This window comes from Nerophis ophidion, linkage group LG19 (genome assembly GCF_033978795.1).
Source record: "Nerophis ophidion isolate RoL-2023_Sa linkage group LG19, RoL_Noph_v1.0, whole genome shotgun sequence".
NCBI classification, from domain to species: domain Eukaryota; kingdom Metazoa; phylum Chordata; class Actinopteri; order Syngnathiformes; family Syngnathidae; genus Nerophis; species Nerophis ophidion.
The window spans coordinates 19,584,402-19,597,250 of NC_084629.1; the positions used below are offsets into that span (position 1 = coordinate 19,584,402).

Consider the following 12,849-nt stretch of genomic DNA (forward strand, 5'->3'; position numbering starts at 1 on the left):
GTGCCCATGTGTAGGATGTGGCTCTTTGCAGTAACACACTAAACAAAAAAAGTGGCTCTAAGTCTCTGACTGGTTGGCAACCCTTGCCTCAGACTACCCCTGCTCTAGAGCACTTTAGGGCAGTGTTTCTTAGCTAAATGGCCGTGAGCTCCCCTTAAATCAGGGGTCATCAACACGGTGCCCGCGGGCACCAAGTAGCCCGTAAGGACCAGATGAGTCGCCTGCTGGCCTGTTCTAAAAATAGCTCAAATAGCAGCACTTACCAGTGAGCTGCCTTTTATTTTTTACATTTTATTTATTTACTACAAGCTGGTCTCGCTTTGCTCGACATTTTTAATTCTAAGAGAGACAAAACTTAAATAGAATTTGAAAATCCCCCAAAAATATTTCAAAGACTTGGTCTTCACTTGTTTAATTAGATTCATTTATTTTTTTATTTTGCTTCTTATAACGTTCAGAAAGACAATTTTAGAGAAAAAAAAACAACCTAAAAAATGATTTTAGGATTTTTAAACACATATACCATTTTACCTTTTAAATTCCTTCCTCTTCTTTCCTGACAATTTAAATTTAAAGCACACCAGGCTGCACCAAGCTTTTGGTGCCTTGTTGACACAGAAAGTACAGTGGTGTATGCGCAGCAGCTATGAAGGTTGCAAGCCTGTTTGGTTCAACTTATCTTTCTGACATGAACTTCATCAAGAACAAACAGAACACACCTCACTGATGCACATCTGCAAGACTCACTCTAAGAGTTGTAGTGTCAAGTTACACACCAGAGTACAACACACTAGTTAACAGCAACACCAGGCTTCCCGCTAACTGACAAAGAAACAGATAACAGATTTGGTGTCCAGTTCAAAGTGTGACATGATTTGTTTAAATATTTGAGAGTTCACTTTTGTATTTTACTTGAGTTAATATTTGTACAACCATGGTGCAAAGTAATTCATGATTTGTTAAAAAATGTTGGCTAGCTAGTTAAAATGGGATACTGTGATTTCACAAGACTGTCTTAGAAGTGATAATTTGAAAATATTCAATTTGAAAAATGTGTACTAAGAGAAAAAATATAAAAATAAAGTGTTGCATATTAATATTTATCTGTTTCTATATATATTTATTGTGAGAAATCATTAAGATGATCAGTGTTTCCACAAAGATAAATATAACTAATTATTAATAATAACATAGAGTTAAAGGTAAATTGAGCAAATTGGCTATTTCTGGCAATTTATTTAAGTGTGTATCAAACTGGCAGCCCTTCGCATTAATCAGTACCCAAGAAGTAGCTCTTGTTTTCAAAAAGTTTGATGACCCCTGCCTTAGATGGCCGCCAAAATATGTTTCTCAGCTGTGGTCTGCATGGGCTGCAGCAGTACCCAATTGTAATACACTTTTCCACCACTTCTGGCAGTAATGACAATATTAAACAAACAAAAGAAGTCTGGGAGCTAAAGTCATAAAGAAGTTTAAGTGCAAATATAATGACTTAAGTGGTGAAGCTGTATATTTCATTTCCCTGTTAGTTTTATTGACATTTTTCAAATAAATATATAATATTGTTATTTATTGTTAATTTAGTTAAAAAAATGTATTTGAACACGAATTGTATGTAAATGTATTTTTATCCATTTGTGACTGCGTGGGTTCCCTACGGGTACTCCGGCTTCTTCCCACCTCCAAAGACATGGACCTGGGGATAGGTTGATTCGCAACACTAAATTGGCCCTAGTGTGTGACTGTCAGTCTATCTGTTGGCCCTGCGATGAGGTGGCGACTTGTCCAGAGTATACCTTGCCTACCACCCGAATGCAGCTGAGATAGGCTCCAGCACCCCCCGCGACCCAGAAAAAGGTACAAGCGGTAGAAGATGGATGGATGAATGAGTGCCTTCTATTGCAGTATATTTGATTTATATTAATTTTTGTAATCAGCCTGTCCTACGTTGATATTTGTAATTAACACATGCTGTCACATAATTTGAACTGTTAAACTGTTAGTATGTTAGTTATAATTAATGAACATGATTAAAATTAAGAGTAAATTTTCTAATTCAGTGTCAATATTACAGTGGGATCCGTGCCCCTCTGTAGTGGAAATGTTGGGCCCCAAGATCAAAAAGGTTAAGAACCCCTGCTTTTAAGGATATGAACACCTAGCAACACAGCTACCAAAAATGCAGTGTTTATGTCCAGTAGGGTTGCAATGATTAAACCTATAAATTTGATTAGGAAAAAAAGCTTTGTTTTACATTCTGTTGCATCCATTAATCGTTAGTGTTACTCATACAAAATTTAAAATCAGGACCACATAAATTAAAACAAGTTTAAAAGAATGTAAATAAATGGCAATGGAAGTGAATTTAAGGTTACAGAAGTCTAAAAAAGGTAAATATGTAAAAAAATAAGTTAAATAGGGTGTAAATAAAAGTTAAGAATAATGAAGGTAAACTAAGTAAATGAAAGGTAAGATAAGTAAATGGGTAAAGAAGATACATCAAAGGTAAATAGAAGGTAAAATGGGGAATATAGAAAGTAAAATTAAGTTAAACCAAAGGTAAATAAAAAGTAAAAGAACGCAACGAGGAGGCAATATAAATAAAAGGTAAAGTTTGGTAAACATTAATGCTAAAAGGCAAGTAGGTTAAAGTACAAAATATAATATAAATACAAGTTGAATAGAAGGTAAAAGAAGGAATAAAGAAGGCATAAAAAGATAAAACAAGGTAACACAAGGTCAAAAGAGGTGAATAAAAGGTAAAATAAGTTAACTGGAAAGTAAATAAGGTAAATTAAGAGTAAAAAAAATGTATAAGAAGGAAAAACAATCTAAAAGACAGTTAAATAAAAGGTTAAAAAAGATAAAAGGTCAAATAAGGTAATGAAGGTTATGGCAAGTACAAAAATCTTAATTTGAGCTATTTTCCCTAAAATACGGGTTGAGGCTACAAAGTGTGTTTTATCTATTCACGCCATTAATCGAAGTAACTAATCAATACATTACTTGATTACCAAAATAACTATGTCTAGTGAGTGTAATAAATAACACGCACAGTCTAAAACAACCACTCAAGGGAAACAGCAAAAGTGGCCACTGCATGCAGGTTGCCATGACGATCTCAAGCTCAAAGCCGGATAGGGGGGCAAAAGTTGAATTACCATAGTAAACGTTTGAGTTGTTGTCTGATTCGTTGAGACGGCGAAAGTAGAGAACTACTGCTTGCCGATAGATTAAAAGTTTAAGAACAATTGAGGGAGCGTGCTCATTGGCGCAGGATAATATGCCATATCAACTTTATTTGAAAACAAACACAGCTGAAAAACCAAGGGCTGTATGCCGCAAAAAATACAAAATATAAAAAAGCAGAAATAGCAAGTTTATCCTAAGAGGACTAACACTTAAATAATGCAACAAACTTGGCGAATTCTGTAAAAATTTGGCACAAATGGGGTTCAGCAGGACCGGAAGTACAACACACACACAAATCAGATTGGTTTTCAAAATAAAGCGCTCAATAATAGCTTACTTACCCAAGTTCCATCCATCCATCCATTTTTTTACCGCTTGTCCCTTTTTTGGGGTAGCAGGGGGTGCTGGAGCCTATCTCAGCTGCATTCGGGCGGAAGGTGTTGTACACCCTGGACAAGTCGCCACCTCATCACAGGGCCAACAGATAGACAGACAACATTCACACTCACATTCACACACTTGGGCCAATTTAGTGTTGCATATCAACCTATCCCCAGGTGCATGTTTTTGGCGGTGGGAGGAAGCTGGAGTACCCGGAGGGAGCCCACACGGGGGGAACATGCAAACTTCCGAGCCCGGGATTGAACCCAGGACTTCCTAGGACCTTCGTATTGTGAGGCACATGCACAAACCCCTGTGTCATCGTTCTGCCCCTTACCCAAGTTAAAAGCACAAAACGGATTGTTTGCCTGTTGTGTAATTTCTTATTTAAATTATCTGTGGAGCTTTGTTTCCTTCGACTCGTTTTGTAGTCCAGTCTAGCCGGGTGGCACACACATGCAGCTTGGACAGTTCCAGCTGCTCTATGTGTTAAGTGCATTCAAAAACGACTAGTTCTCATTCATCTCTCTGAAGAGCAGTTCAAAAGACTTGGTTCGTTCGCAAACGTCACATCTCATTTCCGGTTTTTGGGTTAGGTCATGAGGTAATAGTTATGTCAGGTTTTCAACATGTCGTTCCCCAATGTGAAAGTCATTCCAACATTCTTGTGTTGTCGCAGATGAAGGAGGCTTTCACCAGTTCCTGTGGAGACACCCTGCTTTAGAGGTTCTGCAGCATCATGTTTGTTTGAAGAGTGAGTAGTAACTTGCCATCATTTTGAAAAACTGAACTTTGATTTAAGCAACGTTGCAGATGACATAGGAGGAGGCAGACAGGCTGCCAAGCCAAACATCTCGCACAACCAGCTAACGTACGTGCTCCACTACTTTTACACATGTTATTTACTAATAGGGGTGTAACGCTATGCCAGCAGTGCCCATTACGTCGATCGGCAGCTACCGGTCGATAGTGGAGGGTGTGTCAGTGAATCGCCAGCCAGGCATTAAAAAAATAGTCCTAAAAATTAGCGATTATCAATCTTCACTATGACGGGACTTTTGATTTAATTAATAATTTCTGACGTGAAAGGCAAACACGCCACCACATTAAAAAAATAGCTACTGTAAATTAAATAAATGGACATTGGAGTTGCAGAATACACCAATAACAAGACAGAAATGTAACTCATCAGATCAAAACTGGATCAGATATAGTACACGTTTCTGTTCTAAATAATAAAGAATACACTTTAGGCTACCTCTGAATAATAGCATGAAATATTCCAGCACCTTCATAACGTTTACCGTTGTGATCAAAATTATTCAACACCCACATAATTTTGGTAGTTTAGCAAGTTGGACATTTATTCCGTATTTTGTTTATAGTCATATCAAATAAAGATGCATTAAATAGACAAATGCAACTTGAATTACAACATTATATTTTGTAACATACCAAACAGTGTCATTTCTCTTAATATCTCATTGACAAAATTATTCAACCCCTTGAAGATCATAACTCCTAAGAACAGAATTTGAATGAGGTCTTTTCAATCAGGTGTTGAAAACACCTGTAGATGTGATTAGAACCATAACAAGCAACAATTAAACTGATTGAAAAAGACTGTGACGCTCAGCTTCTTGTAGATGATCAATGGTGTATTTGCAACATGGTGAAGTCCGGGGAGTGGTCAAAGAAGTCAAGAGAGGAGGTAATTTCTCCTCATAAGAAAGGATATGGATATAAGAAAATAGCAAAGACATTACACATTCCAAGAGACACAGTTGGGAGCATAATTTGCAAGGTTAAAGCAAAAGGCACAGTGGAAACACTACCTGGGCGTGGTAGAAAGCGTACAGTGGTGAAAAACCCCCGGGTAACAGCTCAGGAACTACAACAGGACATTGCAGAGGGGGGAATGCAGGCTTCGTCCCAGACAATAAGGCGCGCACTACGAGATGAAGGCCTCCCTGCCAGAACTCCCAGGCGCACCCCACTTCTGACTACCAGGCACAAGAAAATAGACTCCAGAATGCCAAAAAACCTCTGGACAAACCCCAAAGGTTTTGGGAAACTGTTCTATGGAGTGATGAGACAAAACTGGAATTTTTGGGGCCTATGAATCAACGTTATGTCTGGAAGAGAAAAAATGAAGCTTACAAAGAGAAGAACACCTTCCCTACTGTTAAGCATGGTGGGGGGTCAATCATGCTCTGGGGCTGTTTCTCTGCCTCAGGTACCGGGAATCTCCAGTGAGTTCAAGGCATTATGAATTCTATTTCCTACCAGGATATATTAGCTGCAAATGTCATGAAGTCAGTGACGAAGTTGAGGCTTCGGAGACGTTGGACCTTCCAACAGGACAACGATCCCAAACATACCTCCAAATCAACATCAGAGTGGTTGCAGAAGAAGTGCTGGAAGACTCTGGAGTGGCCTTCACAGTCGCCAGACCTAAATCCTATAGAAAACCTGTGGTGGGACTTAAAGAAGGCAGTTGCAGCACGCAAGCCCAAGAATGAGAATGAACTGGAGGCCTTTGCCCAAGAGGAATGGGCTAAGATACCTGTAGATCGTTGCAAGAAGCTTGTGTCTGGTTATGTATCACGTTTGAAGGATGTAATTACTGCCAAAGGGTGTTCTATTAAGTACTAAAGATGCATGTAACTAGGGGGTTGAATAATTTTTTGTCAATGAGATATTAAGAAAAATGTCCTTTTTTGGTGTTTTGTAAAATACAGTTTTACAATTCAAGAGTGCTCAGAGAGTATGGGGTATCGGAATGTCTTATTGTGGCAGTCCGCTCCCTGTACGATCAGTGTCAGAGCTTGGTCCGCATTGCTGGCAGTAAGTCGGACACGTTTCCAGTGAGGGTTGGACTCCGCCAAGGCTGTCCTTTGTCACCGATTCTGTTCATAACTTTTATGGACAGAATTTCTAGGCGCAGCCAAGGCGTTGAGGGGTTCCGGTTTGGTGGCCACGGGATTAGGTCTCTGCTTTTTGCAGATGATGTAGTCCTGATTGCTTCATCTGGCCGGGATCTTCAGCTCTCACTGGATCGGTTCGCAGCCGGAATGAGAATCAGCACCTCCAAGTCCGAGTCCATGGTTCTCGCCCGGAAAAGGATGGAGCACCAGCTCCGGGTTGGGGAGGAGACCCTGCCCCAAGTGGAGGAGTTCAAGTACCTAGGAGTCTTGTTCACGAGTGGGGGAAGAGTGGATCGTGAGATCGACAGGCGGATCAGTCCGGCGTCTTCAGTAATGCGGACGTTGTATCGATCCGTTGTGGTGAAGAAGGAGCTGAGCCGGAAGGCAAAGCTCTCAATTTACCGGTCGATCTACGTTCCCATCCTCACCTATGGTCATGAGCTTTGGATCATGACCGAAAGGATAATATCACGGGTACAAGCGGCCGAAATGAGTTTCCTCCGCCGGGTGGCGGGGCTCTCCCTTAGAGATAGGGTGAGAAGCTCTGCCATCCGGGAGGAGCTCAACGTAAAGCCGCTGCTCCTCCACATCGAGAGGAGCCAGATGAAGTGGTTCGGGCATCTGGTCAGGATGCCACCCGAACGCCTCCCTAGGGATGTGTTTAGGGCACGTCCAGCTGGTAGGAGGCCACGGGGAAGACCCAGGACACGTTGGGAAGACTATGTCTCCCAGCTGGCCTGGGAACGCCTCGGGATCCCCCGGGAAGAGCTAGACGAAGTGGCTGGAGATAGGGAAGTCTGGGCTTCCCTGCTTAGGCTGTTGCCCCCGCGACCCGACCTCAGATAAGCGGAAGATGATGGATGGATGGATGGATGGACAATTCAAGTTGCATTTGTCTATTTGATATGACTATAAACAAAATACTGAATAAATGTCCAACTTGCTAAAACACCAAAATTGTGTGGGGGTTGAATAATTTTGATCACAACTGTCGTTATACTAAAGCGTCACTCAAGTCTAAATAGATTTATATAGCTTCATTGGGCTATATTGATCCATTACGAAACCAACCTGAGATATTTTTGTCAGTTACGTTTATACGTGCGTTTTCTCTCTGAAAACGGAGTCAAATGTGCCGGGGACACATTATCAGCCCCGCGTCGCAACAAAGACATAACGTTAAAGCAGGCATGTGATTTTTCCGTCTTAAGTCGGAATTCCGTCTTTTTTAATCTCGGGGGGGGGGGGGAATTATCTTCCGTTCTTTTTTTCCGACCCTAAGTCAAGATTCGTTTATTTGGCGATTTTTCTTTTGGAATCGAGACGTAGCTTATATTAAGCCGTAGTTGATTGGTCGATATGTTCCTTGTGACCAATCAGGACATCTGTTATGAATGATGACGTTATTACCGCCATTTTCCAAATGTAAACGATGTCGGTTTTTGAAGAGAAAGGACGCTTCACGAGTAAAAGAAATTGATAAATATGTCAAAAATAAGTTTCGATGGGACTGGATGGAAAGGGAAATCACTGATACTGTTGGGAAGAAGGAAGTTACGACTTTGTTCGGTGATTTTATTCGGAAAATCGATCATTTCGGAAAAGTTTTTTGCACACTAGTGATTTAGGGCTATATAAGTAAACATTGATTGATTGATAATATTGACCTTGGATCACGAGGTTTCAAGGCTTTGGAAGTACATGCGAAACGCCAAAACATTTGAAACAACTTGAAGCAAGGAAAACGAACTTTTCACTGGATGGTACTTTTGGATGTCAACCGAAAGTGAGCAAACCTTACGGACTTCATCCTTTGTTTACATCGACAACTGCCGTAGACATCGAGAGGAAAAATCCACCCAAACAACCCACTTCAGTTGCAGACAGGGTAGTTAATAATGAGGTAAGCTAAAAAATATTTGCTTGCGAAATACGCATGTTTGTTTTAAATATTAACCAATTATTGCTTTACGAAATATAAATGGGTTTTTCTAAAAATAAAAAGCCACGTGAAAATATATTATGAAGTTACAGAAATTCAAAGTCGCATTATTGATTCCAGTTAATTTATTTGTAATAAATTTGCAAATAATACTATTTTGTAATATTAAGTTCTTATGTAGTCTCTTGAAACAATATTGTCAGTGGTGTAACAATCTTGAAGGTAAATATTTTCACACTTGTTTCATGCAATATGTCAGTGTCCTCACATTATTATTATTTACTATTTTCAAATGAGTAAACATTACTAAACATGTTTAATTATTTTATGGTGCTGTCTTTGTTCATTTTAGCATGTTAAATTGGTGAAAAACCAGAAGCTTCGAGGGGCGTTGCCCCCCTTTACCCCCCACCAGGGCACCGCCCTGGACCTGGCTGGGGGCCTTCGTCCCCCAGACCCCCGGAAATGTTTTCAGTCTTTTTCATTGTGGTCAAATCACATGCCTGTAAAGTTACTCAAAAAAACTGCCTGTTGCGACTCAAAACACAGAAAATGAAGTTACCGCACTATCCAAAAAGTTCCTAAAACTCTGAAAGTTAATACACAACCGTTGCTGCTGCGCTTCCAGAAAAAAATCTCCTCGTTAACAAAACATTAAAAACACACAGACGGACACAACGGATCAATATACTCGGACTATGGACTTAAATAAGTTACGTACCGTGAGTTCTTCTCTTCATCCGTGGCTCCTCTTCAGGTACTGCCGAAGCAATGTTGTCCTTCCGTGGCACGCGACGTCCATGCTGCACGTCTTGCAGGAAATGTCTTCTATGAAGTCTTTAAAGTAAAGTGTTTCGACACTTTGGACGACTTATGTCGTACACTTTTCTCCATTGAAGCAATAACCTCGAGATGTTTCTCCGCTGAACTATCCGTACTGTTTCCCTCCGCCATTTTTCGAACGTTTCCACAAAGGAGACGGCGTGGTCACGTGAGTTGCACATGACACATCATTGGCTGGCTCACTGCCACCTCATGAGACTTAGCCTCAGTGCAGCCCTGGCACTGTTTTGTACTGTTTTTGTACTTATTTTAATTATTGTGTTTCAGCTGTTTGTTAATGTTGCAGTTTATAAATAAAGGTTTAGGGGGGGAAAAAAAAGCCTCTGCGCATTGCATACATCCAACGAATCGATGACTAAATTATTCACCAACTATTCTTATAATCGATTTTAATCAGTTTAATTGATTAGTTGTTGCAGCCCTAATATACATATATATATATACATATATTTATATATATATATATATATATATATATATATATACACATACAAACCCCATTTCCATATGAGTTGGGAAATTGTGTTAGATGTAAATATAAACAGAATACAATGGTTTGCAAATAATTTTCAACTCATATTTAGTTGAATATGCTACAAAGACAACGTACCGTATTTCCTTGAATTGCCGCCGGGGCGCTAATTAATTTAAAACATCTTCTCACTCCTGCGCTTACCAAAGGCATGTGGTAAAAGTAAGCATGCGCTAACTATTTTAAAACCTCTTCTCACTCCAGCACTTACCAAAGGCATGCAGTAAAAATTTGAGTGTGATGTAAGCTTGGACCTTAAATCTTACTGAATAGCTCTTAATCTTCTTCCCTTTATGCGATTTGAAATTACTGGTATTGAAATCAGCCTCCTCCATTTTGAAAATGATGACAGGGGAATTGTCACTCGTGACGTCACGAGTTTGACCAGGCGGTAATACTAAGCATGCGCTAATTATTCTGTGAAGCGAGTTTGACCCGGCAGTATTTCAAGGCAGGGGCATACTATATGCCCTGCAGCAATTCAAAGAAATACAGTATTTGATGTTCAAACTGATAAACTTTTTTTTTTTTTGCAAGTCATTAACTTTAGAATTTGATGCCAGCACCACATGACAAAGAAGTTGGGAAAGGTGGCAATAAATACTGATAAAGTTGAGGAATGCTCGTCAAACACTTATTTGGAACATCCCACAGGTGTGCAGGCTAATTGAGAACAGGTGGGTGCCATGATTGGGTATAAAAACAGCTTCCCAAAAAATGCTCAGTCTTTCACAAGAAAGGATGAGGCGAGGTACACCCCTTTGTCCACAACTGCGTGAGCAAATAGTCAAACACTTTAAGAACGTTTCTCAAAGTGCAATTGCAAGAAATTTAGGGATTTCAACATCTACGGTCCATATTATCAAAAGGTTCAGAGAATCTGGAAAAATCGCTCCATGTAAGCGGCATGGCCGGAAACCAACATTGAATGACCGTGAGCTTCGATCCCTCAGACGGCACTGTATCAAAAACCGACATCAATCTCTAAAGGATATCACCAAATGTGCTCAGGAACTCTTCAGGAAACCACTGTCACTAAATACAGTTTGTCGCTACATCTGTAAGTGCAAGTTAAAGCTCTACTATGCAAAGCGAAAGCCATTTATCAACAACATCCAGAAACGCCGCCGGCTTCTCTGGGCCCTAGATCATCTAAGATGCACTGATGCAAAGTGGAAAAGTGTTCTGTGGTCTGATGAGTCCACATTTCAAATTGTTTTTGGAAACACTAGAAGTTAAAGCTGTCCTCAACAAGAAGAAAGCTGCCTTCAGGAGTGGAGACAGGGAGGCAATGAGAGCAGCACAGCGTGAGGTGAAACGACGCGTGAGGGAGGCTAAGGACAGCTACAGGAAGAAGCTGGAGCAGAAGCTGCAGCAGAACATCATGAGGGAGGTCTGGGAAGGTGTGAACACCATCACAGGCCACAAGACAAAGACCAGAGCTGTTGTGGGGACAATAGAGAGGGCCAATGAGATTAATAACTTCTTTAACCGGTTTAACCAGCCCGTGTCCTCTCCGTCCCCCACTTCCCATCACAGCCAACTCCTCTTCTGCTCCCCTCAACGCACCTCCCCCCCAGCCATGGCAGCACCCCCCTCCACCACCTCTACGCAGACATTAGTCATCTCCGCGGACCAGGTCAGAGGTCAACTGAGGAAGCTACAGCCAAGGAAAGCAGCAGGCCCAGACAAGCTGTGCCCCCGACTCCTGAAGACCTGTGCTGCAGAACTGGGTGAACCACTTCAAAGGATCTTCAACCTCAGTCTGCAGCTGGGAAGAGTGCCCACCCTCTGGAAGACGTCATGCATCTTTCCAGTTCCCAAAAAGAACTGCCCCAGTGAGCTGAACGACTACAGACCAGTGGCGCTCACCTCTCATCTAATGAAGACATTGGAGCGGCTATTTCTCAGCCTCCTCAGACCACTGGTGCAACATGCCCAGAACAGCCTGCAGTTTGCGTACCAGGAAGGCGTTGGTGTGGAGGATGCTATCCTTTACCTGCTACATCGAGCCCACTCACACCTGGATAAGGGAAATGGCACTGTGAGGATCCTGTTCCTGGACTTCTCGAGTGCCTTTAATACCATCCAGCCCCGCCTCCTTCAGGACAAGCTCTACAAAATGCAAGTGGACCCCTGCCTGGTTGCCTGGATTTCGAACTACCTCACCGACAGGCCACAGTACGTCAGACTGAAGGACATCACGTCTAACACTGTGATCAGCAGCACCGGAGCACCGCAGGGAACGGTGCTGGCCCCTCTTCTCTTCACCCTGTACACCGCTGACTTCTGCTACAACTCAGAGCTGTGTCACATCCAGAAGTACGCGGATGACACAGCCATCGTCGGGTGAATCAGGGACGGCAGAGAGGAGGAGTTTCGGAACCTGGTGAGGGACTTTGTTGTCTGGTGCCACACGAACGTCTTGCAGCTCAATCCGTCAAAGACCAAGGAGCTGGTCATTGACTTTGGGAGGTCGAGTCCACGGTCACAACCTATTGTGATCGAGGGAGTTGAGGTACAGACCGTGGACTCATTCAAGTACCTCGGGGTTTGGGTGGACAATAAGCTGGACTGGACTGTTAACACGGACCACCAGTACAAGAAAGGACGGAGCAGGCTGTACTTCCTCAGGAGACTGCACTCCTTCAACATCTGTAGAAAACTCCTGTGGATGTACTACCAGTCTGTGGTTGCCAGTGTTGTGTTCTACATGGTAGTGTGCTGGGGGGGCAGTACATCTAAGAAGGACAGCTCCAGACTTGAGAAACTGATCAGGCGGGCCGGTTCTACAATCGGAATGAAACTGGACTCACTGGTGACGGTGGCAGAGAAGAGGACTGTGGACAAACTAGTGAGCATCCTGGATGATGCCAGTCACCCTCTGTATAGCGTTATCAGTAGCCAGAGGAGCCTGTTCAGTGCTAGACTGCTTCATCCCAAGTGCAGGACTAATAGACTCAAGAACTCCTTTGTCCCACACGCCATTAGACTGTACAACTCCTCTCTGGGGCGGGGGGTGCAAAACATTA

At 42.0% G+C, this 12,849-nt stretch overlaps 1 protein-coding gene across 7 annotated transcripts in view; it reads left to right on the forward strand.

Moving 5' to 3' along the window:
* LOC133538130 (RNA-binding protein 44-like) overlaps positions 1-12,849 on the forward strand; it is a 38,036-nt gene that overhangs the window by 11,507 nt on the left and 13,680 nt on the right. For all 7 annotated transcript variants that reach the window (XM_061879466.1, XM_061879468.1, XM_061879469.1 and 4 more), the window contains 2 exons: positions 4,253-4,327; positions 4,387-4,444. In XM_061879466.1, the coding sequence (XP_061735450.1) occupies positions 4,253-4,327; positions 4,387-4,444 (133 nt within the window). The remainder of the gene's footprint in view (positions 1-4,252; positions 4,328-4,386; positions 4,445-12,849) is intronic.